The 27483-nt window shown below is 40.1% G+C and overlaps 1 protein-coding gene across 1 annotated transcript in view; it reads right to left on the bottom strand.

The window, feature by feature from the left end:
- Window positions 1–27483, bottom strand: part of NHSL1 (NHS like 1) — a 154618-nt gene that overhangs the window by 22019 nt on the left and 105116 nt on the right. The window contains exons 3-5 of the mRNA XM_077813114.1: window positions 13565–13692; window positions 9242–9313; window positions 4499–4691 (exon numbers count right to left, since the gene is read on the bottom strand). Coding sequence (XP_077669240.1) covers window positions 4499–4691; window positions 9242–9313; window positions 13565–13692 — 393 coding nt within the window. The remainder of the gene's footprint in view (window positions 1–4498; window positions 4692–9241; window positions 9314–13564; window positions 13693–27483) is intronic.

The raw sequence follows: 27483 nt of genomic DNA on the forward strand, positions 1-27483 counted from the left end.
AAGCACTTTTAAATCTGCCCTTATTTGGGGGCAGAGTTTTAAAAACTGAGATGCTATACACACTTGAGCATGAGTATTCTCTTGCCTTCTTCTGTGTTTTTCTTCAGTAATTTAAAAAAAAATCAATGGCCAAATTATGTACCTCTGAAAAGTGACTACTGCACGTACACAGTAGCTAATGTACTTCTCATACGTCTTTCTCCTGGTTTCCTTCACATCATTGTGTGTCATACAGGTAGTGAGGAAAATACCACAATTTCTACAACATTTTACGTTTCAAAAGATTGTGTGCAGACACCTGAAAACACAGGAATAATAAATGTAGCAGTTCCATTCATCCTATACAAAGAATATGACTAAATGTTAATGGATCGTTGTGTCCCAATGCATAGCATTCTTGCTAACCAAAATCTTTGCAACTGTAACAGTGCATCTATTTCATCTCAATGTTCAGGGTTCTACTAATTAAAGTAAGGCCATATTTTAAGTAAGGCGGTGGGGGGGCATTTATTTAAATATGGTTTTAAAGTCATATTTAAAGTAAGGGGGGGGGGCATTCCCCCAGGATCTATGATAGAGAAGCCCCAAAACATTGTGGCAGAATGCCCACTTTTAGAGGGCACTACTACTACTCTAATGGTATGTCTACACTGCAATCAGGTGGTGTTATACCAGCACAGATAGCCATACCCAAGCTACCTCATTAAAAATAGCAGAGTAGCCATGACAGCATGGATTAGCCACTCAAGGACATACACAAGTCCTGGGTAGGCTTGTTGAGCGGCTAGCTCATGCCACCATGGCAACATGCTATTTTTAGCAAGCTAGCTCATGTATGGCAATCACGTGTCCTGACTGGAGTATAGATGTACCCTGTGGGTACGTCTATGCAGAAAACACACACACCTGGGGCTGCCCTGGGTCAGAAACTCAGCCGCTGTGCCACGGGTCTTTTATTTCAGCGTAGACGTACCCTAAATGTTATGAGATGCTGGGACCCTTATTGCTTGAAGGTTCAGGATAATTTGTTAATCCAGCCTTCAGATGAACAACTAATACTTCTACCCACATTACGATAGGTCCAAAGAACTGGATGGAACTATCAATCGAAGGTTTTTTTTTTGTTTCTTCAAAAATTTCTTCTTCCATTTAAAAAACAAACAGTCACACACAAGACAGTGGGTTCTGAGGAAATTAGAATGCAAAACAAAAAGACAATTATAATCACAAATTCTCCAGACTAAAATAAAATTTTAATTGTAATTTAAGAGAATTCAAACAAGAAAATCCTCTGATGATTAACACTGCCACTCCGTCCTCATTTGCCTTATTCTGCCTTTGATTTTGCAGTATAGATTATGTAACATGTGAAAGTCATTATGTTAATTATAGATCCAATCCTGCAACCATTACTCATGCAATCAGTTTTTTGGTTTAATTGGGACTACTCATGTGAGTAAAGTCAGTAGGAAAAGGCCCAAATTTATATTGATTTGTATGGATGAAGAATGTTAAGGATAAAGAGGCCACATTAACAAACCAAGGGCTTGTCTACACTTACTGGGGGATCAAGGAGCAGCAATCGATGCATCGGCGGTTGATTTAGTGGGTCTAGTAAAGACCCACTAAATCGACCGCAGATTGCTCTCCCGTCGTCATTGCGTAGTGTGGACCCCGTGGTAAGCAGATCTAAGCTACATTGATTTGAGTTATGCTATTCACGTAACTCAAACTAAGTAGCTTAGATCGAATTTCCCCTGTAGTGTAGACAAGGCCTAAGTTAAACTAATCAAATCAGGATGTTTCAGTCTTATTTTGACCACTGTTTGAGGCTAAAATACATATTTATCAGGGTCTAATAAAAATACAAAAAAAATATTCATTTTTGTTCTTAATGGTTTATAATAAATGTCCTTCAAAGTCCTCATTTGAAGTCTATCTGTCTTACTTGTTAAATCATGGGACAAAAGGTCAACAGGACCTAAGCACATGCTTAGCTGCTTTGCAGAATCAGACCCTTGCTCTTCATTTTCGCCCTTGTTTAACCTACCCATCATCACCAGATACTTTTACAGCTGGAAAATAGTCCTAGAGAACCCACTGCAGTGGACACCACTATAGGTCTCTTGATTAAAATGTAGAACGTGCTGTAAAAGCACTTGCTGGCCACCACTCCACCACTAAAAAATGGAGCAAAATCACTTGCAGAATGAGCTCAGCCCCTGTTTACCCTAAAGACAGAATCTATTTCCAAACTTGGATGTCTAGTCAGCAGCTTGTCAGCCTCATGCAGTAACCATGCATCTTCAGACCAGCCACCAGATTTGTAATACTAATGTGTTAATTGCAATCTGTCCTACTGAAGAGCTAAACTGCCAGAACACCGCCATGTGGTGCACACCCCAGTAAGAAGCCTTGTAGCTTATTCATTATTAATGCACTTTCAAAAATGCTTTCAATTTCCAAAAGCTACTTCTTGGGTTAATATTTTATTTTGGTCAAATAGTAATGAATAGGGATTTCTGTCCCACTTCTGTGCAAACAACGTAAGAGTCACAAGTTATTAAAAAAGAGCAAGCAAAGGAACAAAAGCTGCTACGTATGTTGCACAGCATAGCTTAAAGAGTGGCACAGAACAAAGTTTTCATTCTGCATTTTTTTTCCTCCCCCATATAAGTAAATTTAACACAGGAAATTTATAAAACAAAGTTACGCTGGGGGAAAGAGTGAATTTTTTGAAACCTGTAATAGACTGCAACAAAGGATAGATCCGCTTCACTATGGCACTCAATTCATTATTTTTTAAGTAGCACAGTAATAATTTCAGAGACAAGGAAACTTGTGGCTCATGCAGAGCAGTTTACATACCTAATAGTAATTTTGCTTTCCTGTCATCACTTTCATAGCTCCTTACTATCACTTATATAAAAGGAGTAAGAGTGCAAAACAAGCACTTCAAAGAAAGCCAGGTTTGTTACACAACTTGATGAAATTACAAGTACAATTTGTACAGATTCATTAACATTTCCAATACCGTATAACTAAATTAAACCCATGGCAGTTACTTGACCTCTTATCTTTTTACTCCTCCCACCCCTTCTTTCCAATCTGTTTGTCTCCACTGTACAGTTGCAGTACACAGAGGTCATTACTGTGAACTGCAGATTACTCAATTTATAAATATGTTTTGCTCGGGCTGTCACAATATCTAAGCCATGCTCAGACTTATTGATTATGGCAGATAATCCATTGTTCCCATAACACAATCTTCTGCACCTGTGTATCCTATATTTCCAAGATAATGCCAATTGGTCTGCAATGCTTCAGTGTTGTATTTGTTTATGCTGTTAATTTGAAACATTTCATTATTTTCTGGTTATCTTCTTTTAACGTCCATGACATTTTCTCTTGATTTGCAGATTTCTTTGTAGTGTTCATTATTGGCCTGAAGGTGTATAGCATTGTAAAATTTCACCAATGGAAACATTCAGCATTAATTCTATGCAGTTCTTTCACAAAAATATATTAATAAAAAGGATGTGTATTAACTAGTTATTAGTAATCAAACAGGAGAAGTGAACGTCCCATCTTAATAAATTATTAAACAAAATCAAATATCACACACTGTTGATTACAATATAATGGTAAGCTTGGAGTCAAATGGAAGCCATGTGAGGTTTGATATAAGTCAGATACTGAATATCTTCCTGTTTCTGGCATGTAAACATAAACACACATATCCTGAACAACCTACAATATACAATCTTTATAATACTCAGACACAAGGAAGAATTAAGTGATGATCTAATCTTTCATGAAAGTTCTAATGTGGGATACGTCAAAAACTTTTCTGCATCTAGCTGGTTTTCAGCAGTGTAACTTCCATAGTCTTAAATGGGAACTATGCAGCTAAAATCACCCACAACATTTTTATATTACTGATACTAAGGAAATATGGAATACACATATAAAAAGAGAAATTTCCTCCCAAGAGCCATAAATATAAGCCGCCCAACAACTTCTTTTATATCCTCACCCTTATTCTTTCCCTGTAAGCCTCTGGCCACCAATAATAAAAGGTGTGGGGTTTTTTCTCTCCAAATTTTGAAACTCTCCTGCTTTGGGGGACAGAAATCTTTTGATAACTTCCCTTCCGTAAATTCTTAAGATAAAATCCTGACAATCATTGCCAGTACTAAAGCAGATGATTTTCCATTACAAATTTTCATTGTAGTCCATTGCAAAATGTAATTGATATCAATTTTCCCGTTAGATCTCATCAATTTTTATTCTGTTTCAAGACCACGCTGTTGGTTTTCTTTATTAAATTAAGTGTCTGACTAGGATTCACAATATTTTGAAATAGAGGTGCAGTAACTAGTATTTATTTCAGGTGATGTAACTAAATCGTGTGCTTCAGGTAACACATAAAGAAATAATATTGACTAGGGTTCGTCCCCCCCAGGCATTCTAAACACCACTGAAATTAGAAGCCTACCAGTTACATTAATAGGAACCACATCTGTTTGGACCGCTTGTGCTTGCTGTCGCATTTTCTCCTCTGGTGTCGGCAACGGAAGTGACTTGGTCCAGTTAGTTTGGGTATCGATATCACAACATTCATTTGAAATGGGTGTTCTACTTCTCTTGATGCTAATAAGCTTTTCCTCTTCTGGGGAAGGTACTGAGAACTACAAAAAGAAAGGTATACAACAGTATGAATTTCTTATAAGAAAAAAACGTCAAGCCAAATTGTGATAGCCTTACTGACAATGAACAGTACTTGACACTGCAAGTAGTCTCATTGCAGCCAGCAGGACTACTCGTGGAGTGAGATACTATTCAGCAAGAGTAAGGATATCACAGCCTGCCCATAAAAAGTATGGGTATGCTCCACTGAAGGCCAACGGGAATCGCTTCATGCAGAGGACTGAGGTCTAAATTGCTTTAACAAATCTCAACCCTCAACAGATTTTTTTTCCACCACTGAAGCTTATAACAAACCTGCATGCGTTAAACAATGGAGAAAAACGAACAAACACTCTCACATAAGGAACGGCAGCTTGTATGCCACATTTCAGCCCAATTTGATTTTAAAAAAAATATAGCTGAGGTAGAATAGGTTTCTAATGAAAATGGCAAATGACCCTGAACTGTAAGTGGGGTTAACCTGTATTGCTACAGGACAACAGAACAAAAAGGGAAAACAGTGTGTTTGTTTGTTTCAGTGGGGTAGTCAGAATCTGTTTGATGGTGAGTAACATTATTTCCGTTCAGAGGTTTTTCCTCTCTCCTTGGTTCACGGACCAAGGGTACATATCTGAAGCACAGTTTTGCCCTGTGTGTGATAAGCTGGTGATAAGCTCCAGTAACCTCCTTTTCCTCTGGTTACTTGACACTGTCAGAATCAATAACTGTCATATTGAAACTATGTGGTGCTCTAGGTCTCAGCAGTCATCAGGCAATCACCACCAGGGGCTGCTCCAGTATGAGAAGTGACGGAGCTATTCAGTTAAGAAGCTTGCCTTCTCTTTCGAGGAAAGTACTCTGACAAAAGGTACAGACAATATTTTTCTTTTAAATGAAGCTGTTGTACACGGGAGTGAACGGATGGAGGGGAAACAACAGCATCTAGAGGGAGAAAACACCATGGTGGAATCCTCATTATCCAAAGAGCTGGGGCAATTGCCTCCATTTTTCAGAAAAATAAGGGTTCAGAAAATTAAGAGGGAAAAAAATGAATCGACCAGCCAAATGAGCAAACAAATATCAGGGATGAAGATCCTTGTGAAAAGTGATTTAAAGCACTATTTGTGCTGACTGCAACTAAAATGCTATTTCGATGGAAGCTGCTCTTTCAAGCTAGAGGACACCTTTGTATTTCTGTTAAAAGGGAGTTTTGGAAATTTGGGGCTTTAGGGGGTGCAGTGGGAAGTCAGGCTCCAGCTACAGATGATTTTTTCCCATTGTACTGGCTTCTTGAAGCACACAACTTCCCCTTCTTCCTATTCCTGCTCCCAGGGTACTAACCGTGGTAGTGGTAGGTATTATTTGTCTACACTTTTCCACATCAGTGTCCTGAAAAGGTATCACATTTACAAAGCTGTGCACAGCTCACCTGCTGAGAGACAGCAGCCTGGGTCCGTTTGCATTGAAATGGTTCATCTCTAAATTGGCCGATTATAGGAGATCACAGATTTCTTGCCAACTATGGGAATAGGCTCTTTTAAATATTTCAAGGTCATCTACTTTTCCAGGCGAGTGCACACAGCCTTGTATGTAGATTAGATGAGTGACCGTTCTAATTGCAGGAATATCTTTTATCAAATAAGGCACATTACATCACAGTGGTAGTGCAAGGGGCAATACGACAAGATTATACTAGCCATATAGCACATCTGTATAGCCATAAACACAGAGTATATCTGAAATAACAGAAAGCAACTTTCCCATTTTAAAATTGTAAAAATTCTAAAAATTCTCTGCTTCATGCTAGCTTTTCTTTTGGACCAATAGGGCCAAAATTCAAGGTATGGCTTCTAATTTGTAGGCACATATCTTTGCACGAGCTACTGTTTGAATGCTCAGTTTTTTGTTGCACATGTAAATGATGAACTTGGACCACATACAAATTTTTCACTGATGTGCGCCACGGATATTATAGAAAAAAATCTGAACTAAAACAGAGGTTGGAGTGAGATCTCCTCCTTGGAAAATCTGGCCTACAGGAAAATAGACTCAGCAAGGCTGTTTCCTCTATGCTCTTCATCATTGTGTTGTGATTCTGTCCGTCAGTGTTTCAATTACCTATAAAATGGTTTCTCTTCCTCAGAAGATGTATACTATTTGCTTCAAAGACCTTAACTGGCAACTGACTCCAGGCTGATTATTTCACAGCATGTTCTGCCTAAATTCCCTGTTTACTCTTAATCTCCTAATAGAGACAGACTGTGCCCCAAAGGTTTCTAGAAGGTCACCTGGAAATTCTGTCTTCTCAGATGACAAATTAAACCTCTAGAAACTTGCCCTTACAATAAAAAAAACCTTGAAATGTCTAACCATGCCATTCACCCTGCAACCATTTCTATGAATAAAACTCCTTTGAACAGATAAGCAAAACTGAGATCTAAGGTCTATGCAGAGCTTTGGATAAGAATAGTATCAATTCAGCTTTCTATTCATGTATCGCATTGTCCTGTTTGCAGTTTCTTCTCCAGGCAAATACTAGTTTGATGGCTTCAAGTACTATTCTGTAAAAAACACCCCACACAAACCAAACACCTTTACATTTCTATCCTGGTCAATCCACAGTTTGTGTAACTACTCCATTTAGAGTGTGTACTCCATGCTCTTTTTTGAATCACTGCTACTTTCACTATGAATTTGCATTCAATTACATTAAATTTGTCATCTACTGGTCCAGTTAGTGGCAATCCTCAAATGTCTCTGAATCTGGGAGAATCCTCATTTTTGATTATATGTTTACCATTTTCAGTCTCACTTATCAACTTTGCTGTTGGTATCTCAGTCATTCACTTCCTATTATAAACAACATCTGAAACCTAACCACCTCTCTGTTGCCAGGCAAGGTGGCTGGAACTTCTTTTTAGGTACAGTGAGTATTTCTTACATTACTTATCTCAAAATGGACAACCTGAACAGACTTATCTCCAGTTTTCTTGACTAATTCACCAGCCCCTTAGCCTTTGCCCCAGAACTCTTATCACTGTCTTGTTAAGTTTCAGAGTAACAGCCGTGTTAGTCTGTATTCGCAAAAAGAAAAGGAGTACTTGTGGCACCTTAGAGACTAACCAATTTATTTGAGCATGAGCTTTCGTGAGCTACAGCTCATCTTCATCCGAGAGCTGTAGCTCACGAAAGCTCATGCTCAAATAAATTGGTTAGTCTCTAAGGTGCCACAAGTACTCCTTTTCTTTTTGTCTTGTTAAGGGAGCATTTTTTTGTGAGTAGAAATGACTTAGCTACAAAGAAACCATTAAGTCTTCTAGTATCACCTTTATCTCCTTCTCTTTTCTCTGTTGCGACAGTGCTTCTTTACTTATTTCCCTGTGTATTAGAATTCTACCATTTGAACAATCTTTTGAAGATAATGGGTGGGATCTTCAAAAGTGCCAAGTGATTTAGAGGCATACCTCCCTTAACTTTCAATAGGACGAATGCCTCTAAATCACTCTGGCCTCTTGAAACTCCCATCCAACATACACATGAGTTTTCCTTTTGGACAGTACCCTTTTGTTAATCTCTTCATTACATTATCTCCTCAGTGTCTTACTGTTTCCTAGACAGTGCCCCTTATGACATTTTGTTTCTGCCATGTGGGCACAACAACATCACAACTGCCAGCCTGCCACATCCTTGGGGTATTAAGAAGCAGGAAGCAACATAATGCAGGACCTATGGCTCTCAAAGCAGTACAGGCCTCTCTCAGCCTGTATACACTGAAGGAAATGTAACTATATTGATCTTCATTGGTGACAAGAGCCAATTCAGCAAGTCCAGAGCTCCCACAACTCACATCAATGTAGGGTTTTCCAAGGGGCCTAAGGCAGCTAGGCATCCAGTTCTTTGAGATGCCTTGGAAAATACCAGCTTCAATTCTCAATTCCCATGTGTAAATACTATTAATAAATTTGATTTCTAAGGACTGCAGAATGCTGAAAAGAAAAGGAAACCAACAGCCCTGATGAGCCAAGTGACAAATATATATTTTCTGCCCCATTAACAAGCATGAAGTACTTTTTTCTACCCGTTTGTTGAAATAAAGGCACAGTATGATGCACCTCTGAGTCCATGTACTCTGTGCAACTGGCATTCCTTATTGTCAAATCATGCTCGTCCAAATCACAATATTTGAAAGCTTTTGATCACTAACAGAACTAGATCATTGTCATCAAATAGCCATTAAATAAAACATACGGCTCATCGCAGAAGTTTAAAGAGAAGCGAGTGTTAACAGGTTTGCAAAGGCCATGAAAATGTGTTAGTTTATCAAGTAAACCAAGGATCCTGAGCTGCAGACAACTGAGCTAATGCGAAAAAAGGGCATTGCTGGATTTAACATTACTGTTGGTGGTGGTTGTTTTTGTTTGTTTTTACAAAGAAAAACAGCAGCAAGTGAGGAACAAAGAATAAAAGCACAGTAAGAGTCCAGATATGCTAATGCTACAGTAACATCAAGCTGCAGCTAGGACAGCTGGATGCTTCCATTGTGGCTAGGTACCTTGAGGCTCCATGGAACCAAGGAACAGCAGGCGCTAATGCAAGACTGAGATATGCAGTCTAACAGACTAGACTGTTGAGTGAGAGAGAAAGAAAGAAAGAGAATGAGTGAAAAAGAGAATGAATGAGAAAAAACATGTAAAAAGACAAACACATTTAAAGTATATAGCATAATACACACTTTCAGAAAGCAAGGGGGAATCAGCAAAAACAATAAGGAGTCTTTGTGGCATCTTAGAGGCTAACAAACGTATTTGGGCACGACTCCTCGTTTTTGCCGATACAGACTAACACGGCTACCACTCTAAAAGGGGGGGAGTCAGTGACCGAAGTAACACCTTCATATTTCTAGATCTTTGTTACTGGGAAATCAGATAAGCACTGGCCACCAAAAGTACTGAGAATGATGGTCTTCTTTTACAAAAAGAGAATCAATAAGACCAATCAAGCCTTTACTATTGAGATTTAAAATACAAAAGGGACAAATTCATCCTTAATGAACTCCACTTAGGCCTTGTCTACACTGCCATTTTACAGCAGTGAAACTTTCTCGCTCAGGTGTGAAAAAACACCTCCCTGAGCATTGCAAGTTTCAGCGATGTAAAGTGGCAGTGTAGACCGTGCTCCCAGCGCTGGTAGCTACTCCCCTTGTGGGGGTGGGATTTTTTTACAGCACTTGGAGAGCTCTCTCCCAGCGCTGGTGCCGTGACTACGCGGCCACAGTAAAGCACTGCTGTGGTAACACTTTAACATTGGTAGTGAAGACATATCCTCAGTGGAGTTACACAAGGAAACAATTTAGTTAATATTGTGGGTACTGTAATTTAGAAGCCATTCCAGGAGAAAAAAAGGGCAGTTTAAATATTTTGTAGTATACGAACTATCTTTCAGAAAACCATACTTGTTTACTCAGTCTCTCATTTTTTAAAAAAAAAATGGATAAACTCGCCTACAAATCCCTGACAGGTCAATAGTCACCTGGAATACCACATACTCTGCCAGTCCAAACCTTTCCTAAGCAGACAGTGTAGTGTTTTTTGATGTGAACATCATCCTCTGGTGACTTAGCCGAGAGAACTGTACTTACACTTGTACCATGATTTCATGTCAACTGTCTAGAAAAAAAAAGAATTATCCAGCTACATCGCACAGTCTCCCAGAAATTTTTAGAGAGCATGGAAATGTCAGATAAGTCCATTATCTGAAATTACCATGCTCTATAGTATAATTTTCCTGAAGCAAAAATGGAGTAATGCCAATTTAGGGGAAGTTTCCAAACAGTAAATGAGAATTCATTGATCCATTCACTATTCTATTACTCTCCAATTACAACACTGAAATATGTCCTTCCTCTTGTCTGCCTGTTAAGCGTTTGCTTTGATTGCTTTTGATAAACAGCAGATATCATTAGAAACCTTTCACGAAGAGGGGATGGTTTTGCTGTTTGAATCAGTCTTGCTGCAATATGGAAGAATTCTGAGCTCAAATCCAGACTGTTGCTTGAGTACTCTTCTACCCCCATAAGTGAAAATTCATGAGCTCAAGTCCAAGTTACATCTACATTCTTAGAAGCCTTTAACTTTTTTTTACCAATGGTATTAAACTTCAGTTTTAGAGAATGGTTTTTGAGAGGTGATAATTCAAACAAAGTAAAATTCTAGAATATCACTTTAAAGTTAAAAAAAAAAGGTTGCTCCAGATGCAAAGATGAACATGAACCACTGAAACTGTGAAGTATGAAGGGAGAGAGACACTGCAAGTTTGCTAATGGGTAAAATCCTACTAAGGTTTAAGCTAGAGTGAGAGAGCTAATGGTGCTCAGTTAATTAGTGCCACTAAAAGCTGTGTCAACCTTGCCTCTGTCTATCCTCCTTCATACTAAACCATGCTTTGAGTAACACAGATTAATAGGAAGTTGTTTTAATTTAAAATAGAAAAGCTATTCACTCAATGAAGTGTACTCATTGATAGTTAAACGTTTCAGAATGCACAGACTAACCGAACAAAATATTAGCAATTCCTTTATTAATAATTTTAAAACAACATACCACAGAAACCTTAAGGATGACAGTGTTTAGTCTCTAAGCAGAATTATCCATGGCAATTAGTCCTTAGTAGGTCTGCTCACCTATAAACAACCTTAACGTTACATCATACCTCACTAATTTTACAAATGCAGTTCTGTGGACTATCTATCTATAAGGACCACAATACTAACTAGGACAACCAGATACTTAAAATAGCTTAAACACACACACACACACACACACAATTTTACACACACAGAGGAACAGCTATGAACATGTGCTTTTTATAATAAAAAGCACATACTATATGATGACTCCTAGTGATTTCAATAGGTCTTTGCAGATTATCATTTTAATGTGCTTGATATTCTTACTTCCATACTGCATACACAATGGCTTTAAATGAGATGTTACAATGGATACTGTTAAAGCACAGCAAGAATAGTTGAAGTTTCTACAAAGCCACAGCCCTGTCATTGATGTGAGGCAATGTGGACAATGGAAGTGGAAAAACTATATGATATTATCAGTCACTTTACATTGAATTCAAAAGACCTGCAGACCTCACAATATAGACACAATTTATATACAGACACACAGACACAAACACATGGTATAATGTCAGTATTAAAACAGGCAAAAAGAGAAACTAAACTACAATAAAGATAAGGCTGTTATACGAACTGACAAAAGAATTCCAGGTTATTGCTAAGCAGGCAATATTTTGTACCAAGATACACAGGATACAATAACTTGGATACCACATGTGCTCCAACATTTATGCACAATGGGATGAGTTAGGGACAGGTTACCATTTCACAGATGGGAATGTTCTTGGTTTTATACAGTTAACTCAGAACTTTAGTTTTTCTACATCTGAAATGACCAAAATCACATGAAGACTACAAAACCATCTTAACACTATGGCTAAACTGTCCCTTTCCATCCCCCTTCATTTGTTTCAGTAATTTCCAGGTTCTGAAACAATTGCCCAGTGTTACTGAGCTGAGACAGGGAACATAATACGAAGCAAACTGACATGCAGTGAGCCAAACCAATATCAATGTGAGCTCTTTCATTCCCTTGGAATTCATTACAGAGAGATGGGATACATTAAGACAGAACTTCTGAGTACTTAACCACATTAGACCAGGGTATGAAGTCTGTGTACTCGTTGTTGTGTGAACATAGCCATGTTGTGTACCTGGGTTAATGGCCCACCTTACACTTGATCATAAAAAGATTAGTAAAAACTAACATGACCCTATTTCAAAACAGCTGCCATTGTTCATACATAAAATACACCTTCTCCCTGGAACATTACCAGGCCATTCACACTGTCATCCTTGTATTACACCAATGGGAACTTTATTTACATATAGATACATATAGTCAGAGCTGGGATTTTAGAAGAGCCTATGGAAGTTAGGTGCTAATAAAAGTTGGGGATCTAACTCCCTTAAACTCCTTTATAAATTTCAGCCTATATAATAATAGGAAGAGCAGGTTTTATAGTCCGCTTAATGCATTCTTCCCAATCTCCTGCCTCCTTAGTAGGGCTGTCAATTAATCGTAGCTAACACAAGCGATTAAACACAAAACAAATTAACTGGATTAAAAAAACAGCCATGATTAATCACAGTTTTAATCGCACTGTTAAACAATAATAGAATACCAATTTAAAATAATAATAAATATATTTTGGATGTTTTTTTACATTTTTAAATATGTTGATTTCAATTACAACACAGAATACAAAGTATGCAGTGTTCACTTTATATTATTGTTTTTGATTACAAATATTTGCACTGTAAAAAAAGATAAAAGAAAAGAAATAGTATTTTTCAATTCACCTCACAAAAGTACTACAGTGTGATCTATTTATCGTGTAAGTGCACCTTACAAATGTAGAATTTGAGAGCCTTCAAGTCCACTCAGTCCTACTTCTTGTTCAGCCAATCGCTAAGACAAACATGTTTGTTTACATTTACAGGAGATAATGCTGCCTGCTTTTTATTTACAATTGCACCTGAAAGTAAGAACAGGCGTGAGAAGTAAGAACGGGCTCGGCACTTTTGTAGCCAGCATTGCAAGGTATTTACATGCCAGATATGCTAAACATTTATACGCCTCTTCGTGCGTCAATCTCCATTCCAGAGGACATGCTTCCATGCTGAATTTAAATTGGTATTCTATATAGTTTAACAGTGCAATTAAAACTGTGAATAATTGCAACTATTTTTTTTAATCTCGCAATTGTGTGTTCTTTTTAATCGTTTGACAGCCCTATTCCTTACCTTTTGTTCAATTTCTTCATAATCATCTTGGTAACTTCCACAGGCTGCACTGGAAGAAGAAGAGAAGGTTGGACCCTGAGAGTAATATTGAGAACTTCGATAGCCATCCCTCCGTAGCTTGTCACATTCTGCACATGGGAGGGGAAGAAACAAAAACACAAAAACAAAAAAAAAAGAAGATAGATAACATTTTAATTTCCATTCTCTCGTATCCAGTGTCTAGTTTAAGAAAGGCACAGGGATCAGTGTCACATCAATTTATTTTTCTCTCTCTAAGCATAAAACTCATTTGATATAAATGTATGTAGTATAAAGCTTGATACATATGAGTCTAATTGTAACTAAGCATTTTGATTCCTGTGTAATGTAATGTACAATAACAACGGATGCTTATCTGTCTGTAGTCATCCCTAATCTTTTTTTCTGGCCAGTTTCTAATATGAATTATAACACTAGACTGCAGACATCATACATATATTCTATTTTTCATTCAGTATGCACATTATATATAGGAATTACACATGTAGATCTGTTCATATATACATACACACATCTACTGATAGCATATTACAAAGGCCAATACCTATTACTTTTTTACTGTACAGCAAACCTACAAAGAAAATACATAATATTTACTTAGAGTGTGGTGATAGAAACTTCTACAGTACATTACCACTGTCAAACAGATTATAGGATACTATTTTGAAGCTCTATACATATAGGTATAGGATAGATATAGTTTATTTCAGGTGAAAGGAGCTCTAGAAATACTATAAATAAGAGAGAGAGCAAGAAAGAGAGAATACTTTTTTAAAGTGTGGTCTGGCTCAGTGTCTTGACAGATGGCAGTGTACTTCAGTACGGAAGATGAAGGTGTGCTAGCAACAGTGCGGGTCTCATTTGCCAGGCTGGTAGACCTCCATAATGTGCCCTATACTTGGAGTGAGGATATTGCTCACTACTCAAGCACCATCTGCTAAGTGGCTTTGGCATTGACCATTCATCTAGCCTCCCAGCCTGAGGAAGACACAACCATTACAGTGTTTTTAGAAAGAGAGGCAGGAGTACAAATTATAGGGATCCTTAGACCCTCAGGTCAGCCTCTGTCAGGCCACGTGGGAAGAGTGTAAAGTGAAGAGGTCTTTCATGTAGAGAAGGAATACAGAGTAAAACTGAAGGAGGGATAAAAAAAACCAACCCAAATTGGCCAAAAGCCCAGTATCACTTCATTTCCCTGAATAAAATTTCTGTAGCTGTGCTCCTGTCTGTGTACTTTTCTTAATTGATATTCAGCGTGATTGTGCTCAAGATTAACAGATGCTGGAGCATAAGGAAATATTAAATGTTCAAGATGCGACGACCAAACTGATCTGCCCAGTCAAACTGTGAGTTTTACATTTCCAGAGACTGAAATCTGAATCTGTTGAGAGATTAGGAAAGCACAAATAAAAATAAGTATTTATTACACCTCTACCTAAGTAACAAACATCTCCTGTACAGTGTGCAGTGTCATGACGCAAACAGCTTTTGTCATTACTTACTGGAGAAGAGGTGTTTTGAGAATTAACAGTTTTGTGCCTGCTTCACTCTTTACCTTTTGACCTTTTTTTTGTGTGCGTGCGAGTGAGAGAGCGCGCATGTATATATTATATATATACACATACATATATATATATATAGCACGCGCGTGTATATTATATATACACACACACACATATATATATATATACACACACACACATATATAAAAACTTCCATTTTTTCTGAATTGAGGGCACCTTTTAAGGAGGAATTTTGCTTGGCGAATCATTAAATAGAGTTACAACTTGCAACCAGAGAATAATTTGGCTTTGTTTTACTGTTTATTCAGAAGGTTCTCAAATCTTATACTCTACCATCTAGATTTTCCCACTGATTCCTCTACTGTTTTCAATAAGACATCCATAAAGTAGTTTGTGGATGGCAAGGAACATCATACTCTAAGACAGCCTCCAAAGCAGAAAGCCCTTTTACTGAATACAGGAATCTAATTCCTTGAGACAAAGCCTGTTTTAAATTGCAATGTTTTTAATGGAATGCAATACCAAGTTTCACAATTAACTTGGGGGGGTGGGGGGAGAAGGATTATGGCACATGATCTTTCCCGCCCCATGAACCTCATGAATGCATCATATTACAAGGCCACATATCCGGTTCAAGGTCTGGTGTTCTTGCTGTGAAGTCGCACAATTGTCTTGGTTGCTAAATCATGGCTTTGTACAATAAAGACAGAGTACTGTGTTTAGTGGGCCTTTCTGCTAGTATGTTCCAATCTATCCTCAAGAGCAGCTACTTTTTACCTCACTGTAACTAAACCAGGAACACCTAAGATGAAGAAGACAAATATGTAGGATGATACTGCAAAAGACAACAGACCCCAAATATTACCCCCGAAAAAAAGAAGGTGCAGCTTTTAAAGATAAATTGCAAAGTAAAATAAAGAAGGTGTGTGGGCTGTAGTTGTTGTGAGTGTGACAGATGGCAGTTTCCTGCAATGTCCTAGTTAAACATCACTGAATTAAGTTTAAGTATTTTAGGAGTACACTGTATTAAAAATGCAATTGTTTACGCATAATTGAGGGATTGTATGTAATCTCATGAAGCGGGGGACCACAGCCCTCCAGGAACTAAGAATAGTGGGGAGGTGGTTAGACAAATTCACTCAGGTTGAAACACATCTAGAGAGCTACCACCACCTGGAGAGATGCTCACATATACTGGTTCAAACTGGATTTTCTAAGACTAACAGAGAAAGAAAGGATTTTTGATTAACCAGCTTGAGTAAAAACTGACTCAGGACCTTCTCTCTGATCCAGCAAATGGACAGGACCTCTAGTCCAAGGTGGGCCCAAACCTTAGGGAAGTGTTGGAAGGACTAATCACCAACCAGAGCCATAAGAACAAGAACGGCCATATTGGGTCCATCTAGCCAAGTATCTGGTTTTCCAACAGTGGCCATGGCAGATGCTTCAGAGGGAATGAACAGAACAGGACGATCAAGTGATCCATCCCCTGTCATAGAATCATGGAATATCAGGGTTGGAAGGGACCTCAGGAGGTCATCTAGTCCAACCCCCTGCTCAAAAGCAGGACCAATCCCCATTTATATCATCCCAGCCAGGGCTTTGTCAAGCCTGACCTTAAAAACTTTTAAGGAAGGAGATTCCACCACCTCCCTAGGCAACGCATTCCAGTGTTTCACCACTCTCCTAGTGAAAAAGTTTTTCCTAATATCCAACCTAAACCTCCCCCACTGCAACTTGAGACCATTACTCCTTGTTCTGTCCTCTTTCACCACTGAGAATAGTCTAGAACCATCCTCTCTGGAACCACCTCTCAGGTAGTTGAAAGCAGCTATCAAATCCCCCCTCATTCTTCTCTTCTGCAGACTAAACAATCCCAGTTCCCTCAGCCTCTCCTCATAAGTCATCTGTTCCAGACCCCTAATCATTTTTGTTGCCCTTTGCTGGACTCTCTCCAATTTATCCACATCCTTCTTGTAGTGTGGGGCCCAAAACTGGACACAGTACTCCAGATGAGGCCTCACCAATGTCGAATAGAGGGGGATGATCATCCAGTCCTAGCTTCTAGCAGTTAGAGTTCAGAGATACCCAGAGCATGGGGTTGCCTCCTTGACCATCTTGACAAATAGCTACTGATGGACCTATCCTCCATGAACTTATCTCATTCTTTTCTGAATCTCTGAATCTAATTATAGTTTTGGCGTTCACAGCATCCCCTGGCAATGAGCCCTTGTTAGAGTTAGGCAGTGATCTCTGGTAAGCTTATTAGCATGCGTGTAGGTTCTTTTATTGTTTGTAATATATTTTCTCTGTAATGCTTTTATCTTAAGAATAAAAGTGCTTGCTTAGAGTGAACTGTGTGGTAACTTCTAACCATTGGCAATTACATTGTATACCATCTCTGAAGAGGGAAGTACAGCAATCTTGCTTAGACAGTCTGTCTTTTGCTGGGAATATCACAGCATAGTGATCAGACTGTGCAGCATTGAAATACCGTGGTCGGGGTGGGGTTGATGGTTGAGGAGTCTCAAGTTTAGAGTGGGTAGCCCTTGCTAGACCACAAAGAGCAAATACAGCTTCAGTTGCCCTGAACTGTGACAATTCGTTTTTTAGTCTCTGTATGATTTGTAAGTAGAGTTGTCCAAAATTCTTCACATGGAACATTTTCCTGTTAGAAAAGTGGTTTAATCAAAATCAGACTTTTCCACAGATAAATGCTGATTTTGACATAATTTTGATTTTCTGAAACAGAGAATCTAATGAAAAATATCCTTCCAACATGTTGAATTGTGGTGTTGAAATTTCCCATATTGACATATCCAATTAGATACTTTTTGAAATTTTCCATTTCACAAAAATTTTCTATATTTTGCCTTTTTGTTCCATTTTGCAATGGAATGTAATTTCAAGATCTTGACATTTCTTGTGAAAGGAAAACACAACATTTCAAATAAGTCTATTTATAAGGAAAAACTAAAAGGTTATTTGAGTGGGGAGGCACAGACAAGGATTTTTTTTTTTTTTTTAAATTAAGGCTTTGGAAATTAAAGTTTTCTCCATGCCCAAAGACTCGATGGATGTCTGGAGAACTAGCACATTTATAACATCAGAGATTATTATTATTAAATTTCTGGGTGGCCAGGAATGTGGTAGGTGACTCACAAAACAAGTAAAACTTAGTCACTGCCATGAAGAGTGTACAGCAGGACACAAGTAAGGACCATAATCAGCCAAGGGAGAAGGTGTGAAAAGGAGAGGATGTCCAAAATGGGTTACTCAGTGGGCCACGTACACTCCTCGATGAGATTGTTACTTGGATTTTTGTTACCTTTCCTCCCATCACTTTTTGTAAGCTTTGCAGCAGCTGTGAGTATTTTTGTGGGATTTGAATGCAACAAGAGAAGTGGCTTGGTAAATAAATTGAAACAGGGAATTCCAAACATAGAATTCAGTATGGGAAGAGGCACAGAGAAGCCTGTGAGAGAAGGAACCAAGGATAATATTGCTGCTTGTGTCAATGGCAGACTACAGAGGGCTGCAGAAGCCGTAAATGAAGGCCAGGTCAGAGATGAAGGCAGGACTATGCAAAGTTGAACCTTGAGGATGAAGACAAAAGAGGAGGTTACTTATCTATAACTGGAGGTTCTATGAGATGTGTGGCCCTATCTGTATTCCACACGTAGGCGCGTACGTGCGCCATGCACCTAATCTGGAAGTGTTTCCCAGCAGTGTCCATTGAACCACATGTGGGATAGTGCATCTCCTTGTGCTCCCATCCGAGAATATTAGATGTAGTGCAGGTTGATGCCACACCAGTTTCCCCTCATATGACTGCATACTCTTCTCCAAATCAGAGGGAGGGAGGGCAGATAGTGGAATAGATAGAACTTGAAGAACCTCCAGTTACAGGTAAGTAACCTCCTCTTCTTCGAGTGATGGTCCCTATGTGTATTCCACATGTGAGTGACTTGCGAGCAGTGGTCAACACAGAGGTGGGTGTGAGGATACTAATGGAACTGCCATCTGCAATACAATATGGCCCATGGTCACACCCACTACTGCCACATGCATTATGGCATAGCGTGCCATAAATGTGTGGACAGAGCATCATGTTGCTGCCCAGCAGTTGTCCTGCTATGGCACATCCACTACTGAGGCTGAAGAGGCAGTCTGCACCCATGTAGAATGGGCTGTTACTCTGCTGGAAGGAGGGAGGTTGGAGCATTTGTAGCACTCAAGAATGCGCACTGAGACCCATTTAGAGACCTGTTGGGACGAGAGGGCCTGTCCCTTTAACTGTTCAGCAACGTCAATGAAAAGACTCAGCAACTTCCGAAAGGAACCTGTGGAGGTGGAACACCAGGACGCATTGAGGCAGGGCAGGGCAGGGCAGGGCAGGGCAGGGCAGGCTTGTGGTTTTGGATGGAACACAGGCAAGTGGATGGATTGATTGAGATGAAATTCTGACATTACCTTAGGAAGGAATTTGGACTGTAGACTTAAGGAGACCAGTCTCTTGTGAAATACCATGGCGGGGAGGAGGGGAGTGGCTGCCATCGTGGCTCGTCTGGCCGAAGTGATGACAACGAAGAATGCCACTTTCCTAGAGAGGTGGGTCAGAGAGCATGTCACCAGGGGTTCAGGGTGTGGTCTGCTGAAGGTAGAGAGAGCAGCATTAGGTCCCATGGAGATGTGGACCTCACAACCAGTGGAAACATAATAAGCAAGCACCTCATGAAGAGCACAGAGATAGGAGTTTAAAGACAGAGGTGTCATCCACTGGCAGGAGAAAGGCGCTAAGTGCTGCCAAGTGTACTTGAATAGAGTTGATACTCCAGACCCACTGTTTTGAGGGCAAGAAGGTAGTCAAGGATGGTCATTGTGTCCCCAAAGTGCTGGTGGCAATGGGCCCACTCTATGAAGCATCTCCACTTAGAGCAGTAGCAGGTTCTGGTGGATTCCCTCTTGCTTTGGGTGAGGATCTGCCAAATCAGGGCAGAGCATGCGCACTCTACATTCGACACACATACAAATACCAGGCTGTGAGGTGAAGAATGTCCAGATTGGGATGGCACTGTCTGCCCCGACCTTGTGTAAGGAGATCCTGGAGTGTGCAGAGACAGACTGGTGCTCAGGTGGAGAGCCTCAGCAGGTTGGTGAACCAGAACTGCCAGGGCCAATAGGGAGCTATGAGGAGGTCTGTGGCCCTGTCCCAGTGAATCTTGTGAGGAACTTGTGGCAGATGGGGAATGGGAGGAAAGGCATGGCGAAGGTCACCCATCCAGGAGAGGAGGAGAGTGTCACCTCTAGTGCCCTTGCCTAGAGCTCCTCTGGAGCAAAAGAGGCAAAAAGGTCCCAGCAGAGCATACCCCACCATGCAAAGAGGTCACTGAGCATGGCATTGTGTATCAAGCCATTGTACATCACTGAGATATAGAGTTCTGCTGAGGACTAGGCAGGTGGGAGGGCCATGAAGTGGGAAGGAGAGGAACTCTTTGAAGAATCTGTGGTGGATGATCTCCAGAGCCCAATTCCATGGTGATTTTGCCCCAATTGTGGGTGAATAGGACAAGACGGCCCCTGAAAATGACTTGGCATGCGGCGCTTGGCACTGAAGGAGGTTCACTGCTCTTGACCCAAGCATCAAAACTGGCCCTTTGCCTGTGGTTGGGAAAGGGTCAAGGAAGCGGTCATTGCGGAGGTGGAGAAGCGAGGCCTCAGAGCACTGTTGCCAAAGTGGGAGCTTTTCCGGACACTGGTCGTACGTCGGGTAAGATGAGTGTGGCCACGGGAGAAAGGGTTGTTTCTGGTGTCTCTGTCAGAGGGCCAGAGCGTAGAGGCCAAGGGAAAACAGCGTGGACCTCGAATCCTTGAGGGAGTGCAGGGTCTCATCCATCTTCTCCCTGAAGAGACTGGTCTCATCGAATGGGAGGTCACTGATTGTAGTTTGGACCTCCCTAGGGAAGCTGGAAGATTGGAGCCACGAATCCCTGTGCATGCCTGTGCTGGCGGCTAGTGACCAAGAGGCAGCATTGGCTGCGTTCACCGCTCCTTGGAGGGCCACTTTGTTCACCAGCATCTGGAACTGCTCCTGGAGTTCTAGCAGAAGCTTGTCCTTGAACTCTGCTAGCCTGTCATAGGTGTTAAAATCATACTTGGCTAGCAGAGCCGGGTAGTTTGCAACACAGAACTGCAGTCATGCGGATGAAAAGACCTTCCTGCTCATCAGGTTCAGTCTCTTGGCCACCTTTTGGGAGGGGCAGACTTTTGCAGCTGCTGCCATGTCCGTTCTGCAGCCACCTGAATGACCAGGGAGTTGGGAGCAGGCTGGGGAAATAAGAAATCAGTCCCCTTAGCCAGAACAAAGTACCACTCTCTGCTCTCTTGGGTGTGGGTGCACATGAGGCTGGTGTGTGCCATACTGCATGGGCTGGTTCCAGGATGGTCTCACTGATTGGGAATGCTGCCCTGAAGAAGCCCTAAGCACTGTCGTAATTAAAAAAAGTTCTTGGAGTTATAACTTTGTAAACTCCCATGGTTAGTGAGGGCATCACTAAATGAAGACGGATAGACAAAAAAAAAAGAGTAGAGCCAATTCTAATTCTTGAAACCAGAAACTCCTAATCAAAACTGATGGAACTGCAGCTATACCTGTGTATGCTTATTTATAGGCTCATACAGCATCTTTCCAGTGCTGATCCTTGTTTCTTTTCTTAGTAATATTTACAGCTTCAAGACCCTACAATACAAAAATAACTGTTTAAAAGGTGTTAGGTGTTTAAAAGGTCAGAAGGTGTTATAACATGGTTTATTCTTACGTGTGTGAACAGGGGAAAAAAAAGTTTCAACCCCTGTCAAAGAGCCATGCTTTATCAACGGTTGTTATTGCGGTGGTTTTGTTTGCTTTGTTCACACAGACTGGGTTCATTTATTTAATTAATTAATTTTTAAATTGTGATGGGAGAAATATGGTCAGAAACCTCTGAAAGGCTGACAGGTCATTTTTACATTTGTAACAAAAAGGTTAGGTGTGTTTCTGGGAAGTACATTACAGAAGGAAATGTTTTTAAACAGTCAACGGTGCTATATATATGGCTGCAATTTAGTCACGGAGGTCACGGAATCCGTGACTTCCACAGACCTCCATGACTTTAGCCAGCGCTGGCTGGGAGCCGCAGGGTCCTCCGCCGCCTGCAGAGGCGGGAAGCTGCAGGGTACCCCCGCCGCCTGGGATGGTGGGAGCCCCCGCAGCTCCTGGCTGTTGCGGGTGGCAGGCAGACCTCCACTGCTCCTGGCTGGCAAGGGGGACCCCCAGGATCCCCATTTTGACATGGATATTTTTAGTAAAAGTCACGAACAGGTCACGGGCAATAATAAAAAATTCAAGGAAGTCCGTGACCTGTCCCTGACTTTTACTAAAAATATCCATGACAAAATCTTAGCCTTAGCTATATATAAGCATTTTCTCATGATTGCTGGACCTTTTACTACCACACACATTGTTATATTCTGGTGCACGGCAAGCGCCGGTCACAGACAGTGCATAAGCTGTTCACAGTACTCTCCCCATTATACAAGGCTGTTGTTCAGACCAGGAATTTTGTAGATAGTATTAGTGTAGTGTCAAAGTGGAGTTCACTGCGAGGCTTCAGTGCAGCCCTATAACAGAATATTGTACCAGAAAACAGAGAGCTAAGAATTGTTGCACAACTAAGTGAGCTGTTTATCTTTAAATGTTATTAGCATCTGTTGGACAGGGTTAAAGATCAGACTCCACTTGAACAACGGGACCTGTTGATTGCAAATTCTTAACAGCCTTTGTGGTGTGTACCCAGACCAATCCTATGAAAATGCTAGAGAAAAACTCATAAACCTGGAAAAGATCCTTTGTCATTTTTGTACTAGAGACAACTCACATCTCATGTCAAACTGTAGCTGACCCTCAAAAGTTAATGCACAGTAGTACTAGTGCATACAGAGGCAATTTACTGAATTTCAAACAACTTGAGACCATATTCTTACACCACAATTTGAGTCACAGATCAATTGAGTGAACAGAAGGCACAGAATTGATACTCATTAATTCATTTGACATGGTATTACTGTGAAAAAACAGGATTAACTTATGCACTGTCTGTCTAGTCAGACAGAGACACTGCATTTCTCAATGCCAAAAGAGAGTGTATGTATGGGGGGAGGGGTGGGAAGGATTTTTGTGCAGCTTCTCCTCTGTTTCAGTCTTAATATTTCATACCAGCAGAATTTCTAACAACTAAAACTAATCTCCATACCTTGAAAATTTATGTGATGCAAAATTTACTGCCATGTAGAGCAACAGCTAAACAGACAGTAGAACTGAACAGAGTGATGTGGATTTACAGTCATTTTCTGAATATTTTCCAGTTATATTTGCTATAAATTCCAAGAAGATACGATCTCCCAAATTGTCATGTGTTTTTTTTTACCTAAAACAAACCCACATAGCTTATGTGCTGTTTTTGTGCCTTCAGGTACATACTACACTTTAACCCTTTGGAGACTAACATGTTATAGGCCTGATCATTGCTTACAAACATAGTCCTAATGGGATTACTTGTGTAAGTAAACTTTGCTTGCAAAAGCAAGGGTTTCAGCATAAGTCCCAAGCCCAGTATGTCTATATATAATACACATCCACATCCAGATAATCCCATTTCTCCATATTTTAAGCATTTATCGGTTAGCAGTAAAAAATGCCTGTGTTCCCTGAATTAATTTAACAATGGATACTTACAAAATTAAAAAAAAGACATTTTGGGTAGTAAAGCAAAAGAAATAATTATTGTTCAGAAATGCCTCCATCAGGCATCTTGTCTTGCATCCAAGGAAAATTAATTCAAGTACAACTTCAGACCAACTGATAAAATCCCAAATTAAATGCCAGCTGGACCACGGGTAATTTCTACCAGCACTGCATGCATGGAAGAGCAGATGTCTCTATGCAAAGCTGCCTCAGTAGAGGAGGCTCTATGGACCAAGAAGAGAAGAGGGAGGAAAAGAACAAACAGGGGCTGCCTTTGTACTAGAGGTCTTCTCTTTTGCTGAAGGAAAAAATGAACAAGTGACAAGCTGAAAGCTGGATTTGCATGCCTGAAAAATTAGCTTGGCTAAATTCAGGGTAACTTCTTGGCACAGCCTTTCTCACTGTGACTTATATCTGAAGGATGGGTTGGGGGATCATGGAGAAGGGCTATTAATTGTAATAGACAGCTGAATTGTCAACCACAGAAATAAATCTGCTGACCAATATATGAAACCACATTTATCTATTCATTACACCCATCACTGAAAAATTATTCTATTCCCTGAAGTCAAAAATTCTTTATTGTTGATTTTAAACATCTTAGCCAGTCTCATTTTACGCAAAAAACCAAACAAATAAAAAAAAACCACCAAGAAAAAAGCTCCTTTTTATAGGTCACATCTATAAGCAGCACTTTGTATTAAAGTAACTTTTTAAAATTAGCGTCCATAAGAACTGTATCTAAAAATCATCTGATAAGAAGATGGCAGTCCTATTAAAATGTGCAAGGCATATCTCTATTTAAGACAAACTGATTAAATGACGTTTGTTGCTTTATGCTTTTTTGTTACTGGCTACCTGTTTTGCAATAAACTTCCATTTTAGAGACAGAGAAGTAACTTCTGTGGTAATAGTTCACCTTCACCTTTTGAATTTATTGCTGCATTATACCCGAAACAGCTGTGATTTTATGGATTGTGCATATGCTGAGTGTCAAGAGACCTGGGTTATATTCATAACTCTGCCACTGACTTGCTGTGAGACCTTGAACAAGTCACTTGGTCTCTGGATGCCATCTATAAAATGAGGATAATACTGTTTATCTCTCACTTTGTATGGATGCAGAGTGCTAAAATATTATCTGCAATAGAACTGGTTTCTACAAATATCTCATACTTAATAGGACATTAAAAGAAGGGTCTGGTTTATGTTCCAATATAGCAACTATGTCCCTTAGTCTAAATGAGCTAAACAGCTTGCAACTAGTGAGGACGGACGATCTAGTTGTTAGGACACTAGCCAGAGACCTGGGTTAATTCCCTGCTCCGCTAGAGAGTTCCTGTGTGACCTTGGCAAGTCATTTAAATCTCTCCGGGCCTCACTTCCCCATGTGTATAATGGGGATAACAGCACTTCCCTACATCACAGGGGTGGTGTGAGGATAAATGTTAAAAATTTTGATGTGCTCAGGTATTACAGTAATGGGGGCCATATAAGTACCTCAAACAGATACCAGTCTACATATTACATAAGAATGCATTCAACTTGCAACGAGTCCCATTTTGCCTGTCTAAATCCCCATATCATCTGCAGAACTGGGCTGTCACAGTGAATCTCTACATCAAAGCTAGCTTTAAAATATGCTGCAGAGCCACACCACTGATGACCAATACTGACTAGAAGGCAAGTTCATGAACTTTATCTACAATACATCCAAAGCACCCATTTTGGACAGAAGACAACAATTTTCTCTTACTGAGTCAGGAATTCCAACAGATGTGCTGCCATAACAGATTAGCTGAAAAATCTTTTGTTCAACAGTCTCTAGATGGTTTGGTTAATATTCTGTTTATTTAAGTTACTATATTTCCTTGTCCCACCCAACCCTTCTCCCATCCTCACCACTTTCCCCTCCCCACAACGTACAGTGAAGTTAACAAGTTTAGAACTTTGCCACATCAGTACATATAATGAGCTGTCTCCTGGCATGTGTCAGTCCAACAGGGAGTCTTTAGTCTTTGGAACTCAGTGACACTTCATCCCCAATCAAGTAATTCCAGTGCTAGCACCTTCTTCACTAGTGGAGCGCACACTGCAAAATATATTTAATCTGACTGAAGAAATCATGGCTTAAATGGTCTCACAGAAGTGCTTGGTCTCTGTGACACACCAACTATCCCAGCATTCCCCACACACCTTGCTCACTTTAGCAGATCCTTTTGTAACCTTTTTTTAACCTTTTCCTTCCCTTTTTTTGGTGTCCCTTCCTTGCTTCTCTTCTCCCCACTCCAGTTCACAATTTCAGAAGCAGACTGGGTTGATAATTGTACTCACTAATTTGGGACCATCAGCTCAGACTCATGTCCATTACGGTCACTCCAATGGCTGTCAAGCCACCTTAGAGCTCTCTGTTCTTTTGGCTAGGCTTAGAACTATGCATCCCAGCCAGCTTTAAGATGAGAGTAAAAGCTGATACTTTAAATGAAGCCTACTCTCCTTGGATTTGTAATCACAACTGCAACAGTAAAGTGTACGTTCTTAGTGATTTAATATATGTATACTGGGGAGAGTTGGTTGTTTTAGAGTGCATCATGTCATGGGGAAAGGGGAGGTGGGTGTTCCTTGTATAATATCTCAGACAAATAAGGGGTTGCTGCTCAATTCTTCAAGAAGGATCCAGACATGACTGAGAAGAAAGAGCTCTGCAATAGGTGACTCCCAGTTGAATGTGTCGAATCATCAGCATATTTAAATATTTTCATTGTGTCTTTTCTTTCTCTTTCACTAGGGATGTAAAATGTTAACCAATAAGCATTAGTCTTACTGGTTAACCCACCTTAACTGTTAACCCCCAGGCCGGCCGATCCGCCAGCCCCAGCGACCCTGCGCTGGCCAAAGCGGCCCAGGCCCCAGCCCCAGTCGCGCTGGCTGGTGGGATCAGCCCCAGCCGCCTAATCTGTTAACCATTTAAACGAAATATATTTAACCATTTAAATGATTAATTTTTTAAACAGTATTTACATCCTTATCTTTCACCTGGCCCTTTCACACCAGCAAATTCCAGCAGAGTGAATCATCTAAATGATTCACCAGTACAGAAAACCCAATCAGCTTTCTAAGGGCACTAAGCTAAAACAGACAAACAAATATCATTTGTAACAAGCTGTCACTGGGGAGACTTCAAAATGATTATCTCCATTTGACTTGGACTAATTTAAATTTCTATTGGGATTTCTATTAAATTTCTAGCCCAAGCTCAGTTGACCGGGGCGGTCAGCGGGGTCCAGCAGCAGGAGCCCCACAGATTGTGGAGTGTGGAGTAAATTTAAACTTAAATCCCTGGAAATATTCATTTTTAGGAGGGGTTTCACAAGATTTCACAATTTAGTGAAAGGGGTTTGTGGGCTGTTAAAGTTTGGGAACCACTGATTTAAAGGTATGTTGTTTGACTGTATTAACTAAGGTTCTCCATCCCCCCAGGTTTCAACTAGACCAGCTAGCACATGTTAAAAGTACACACTGCCTTGGCTACACTAGACTTTAAAATGTATTCGATAAAACATTTATCCTACTCA

Source organism: Eretmochelys imbricata, chromosome 3 (genome assembly GCF_965152235.1).
Source record: "Eretmochelys imbricata isolate rEreImb1 chromosome 3, rEreImb1.hap1, whole genome shotgun sequence".
Taxonomy (NCBI): Eukaryota; Metazoa; Chordata; order Testudines; family Cheloniidae; genus Eretmochelys; species Eretmochelys imbricata.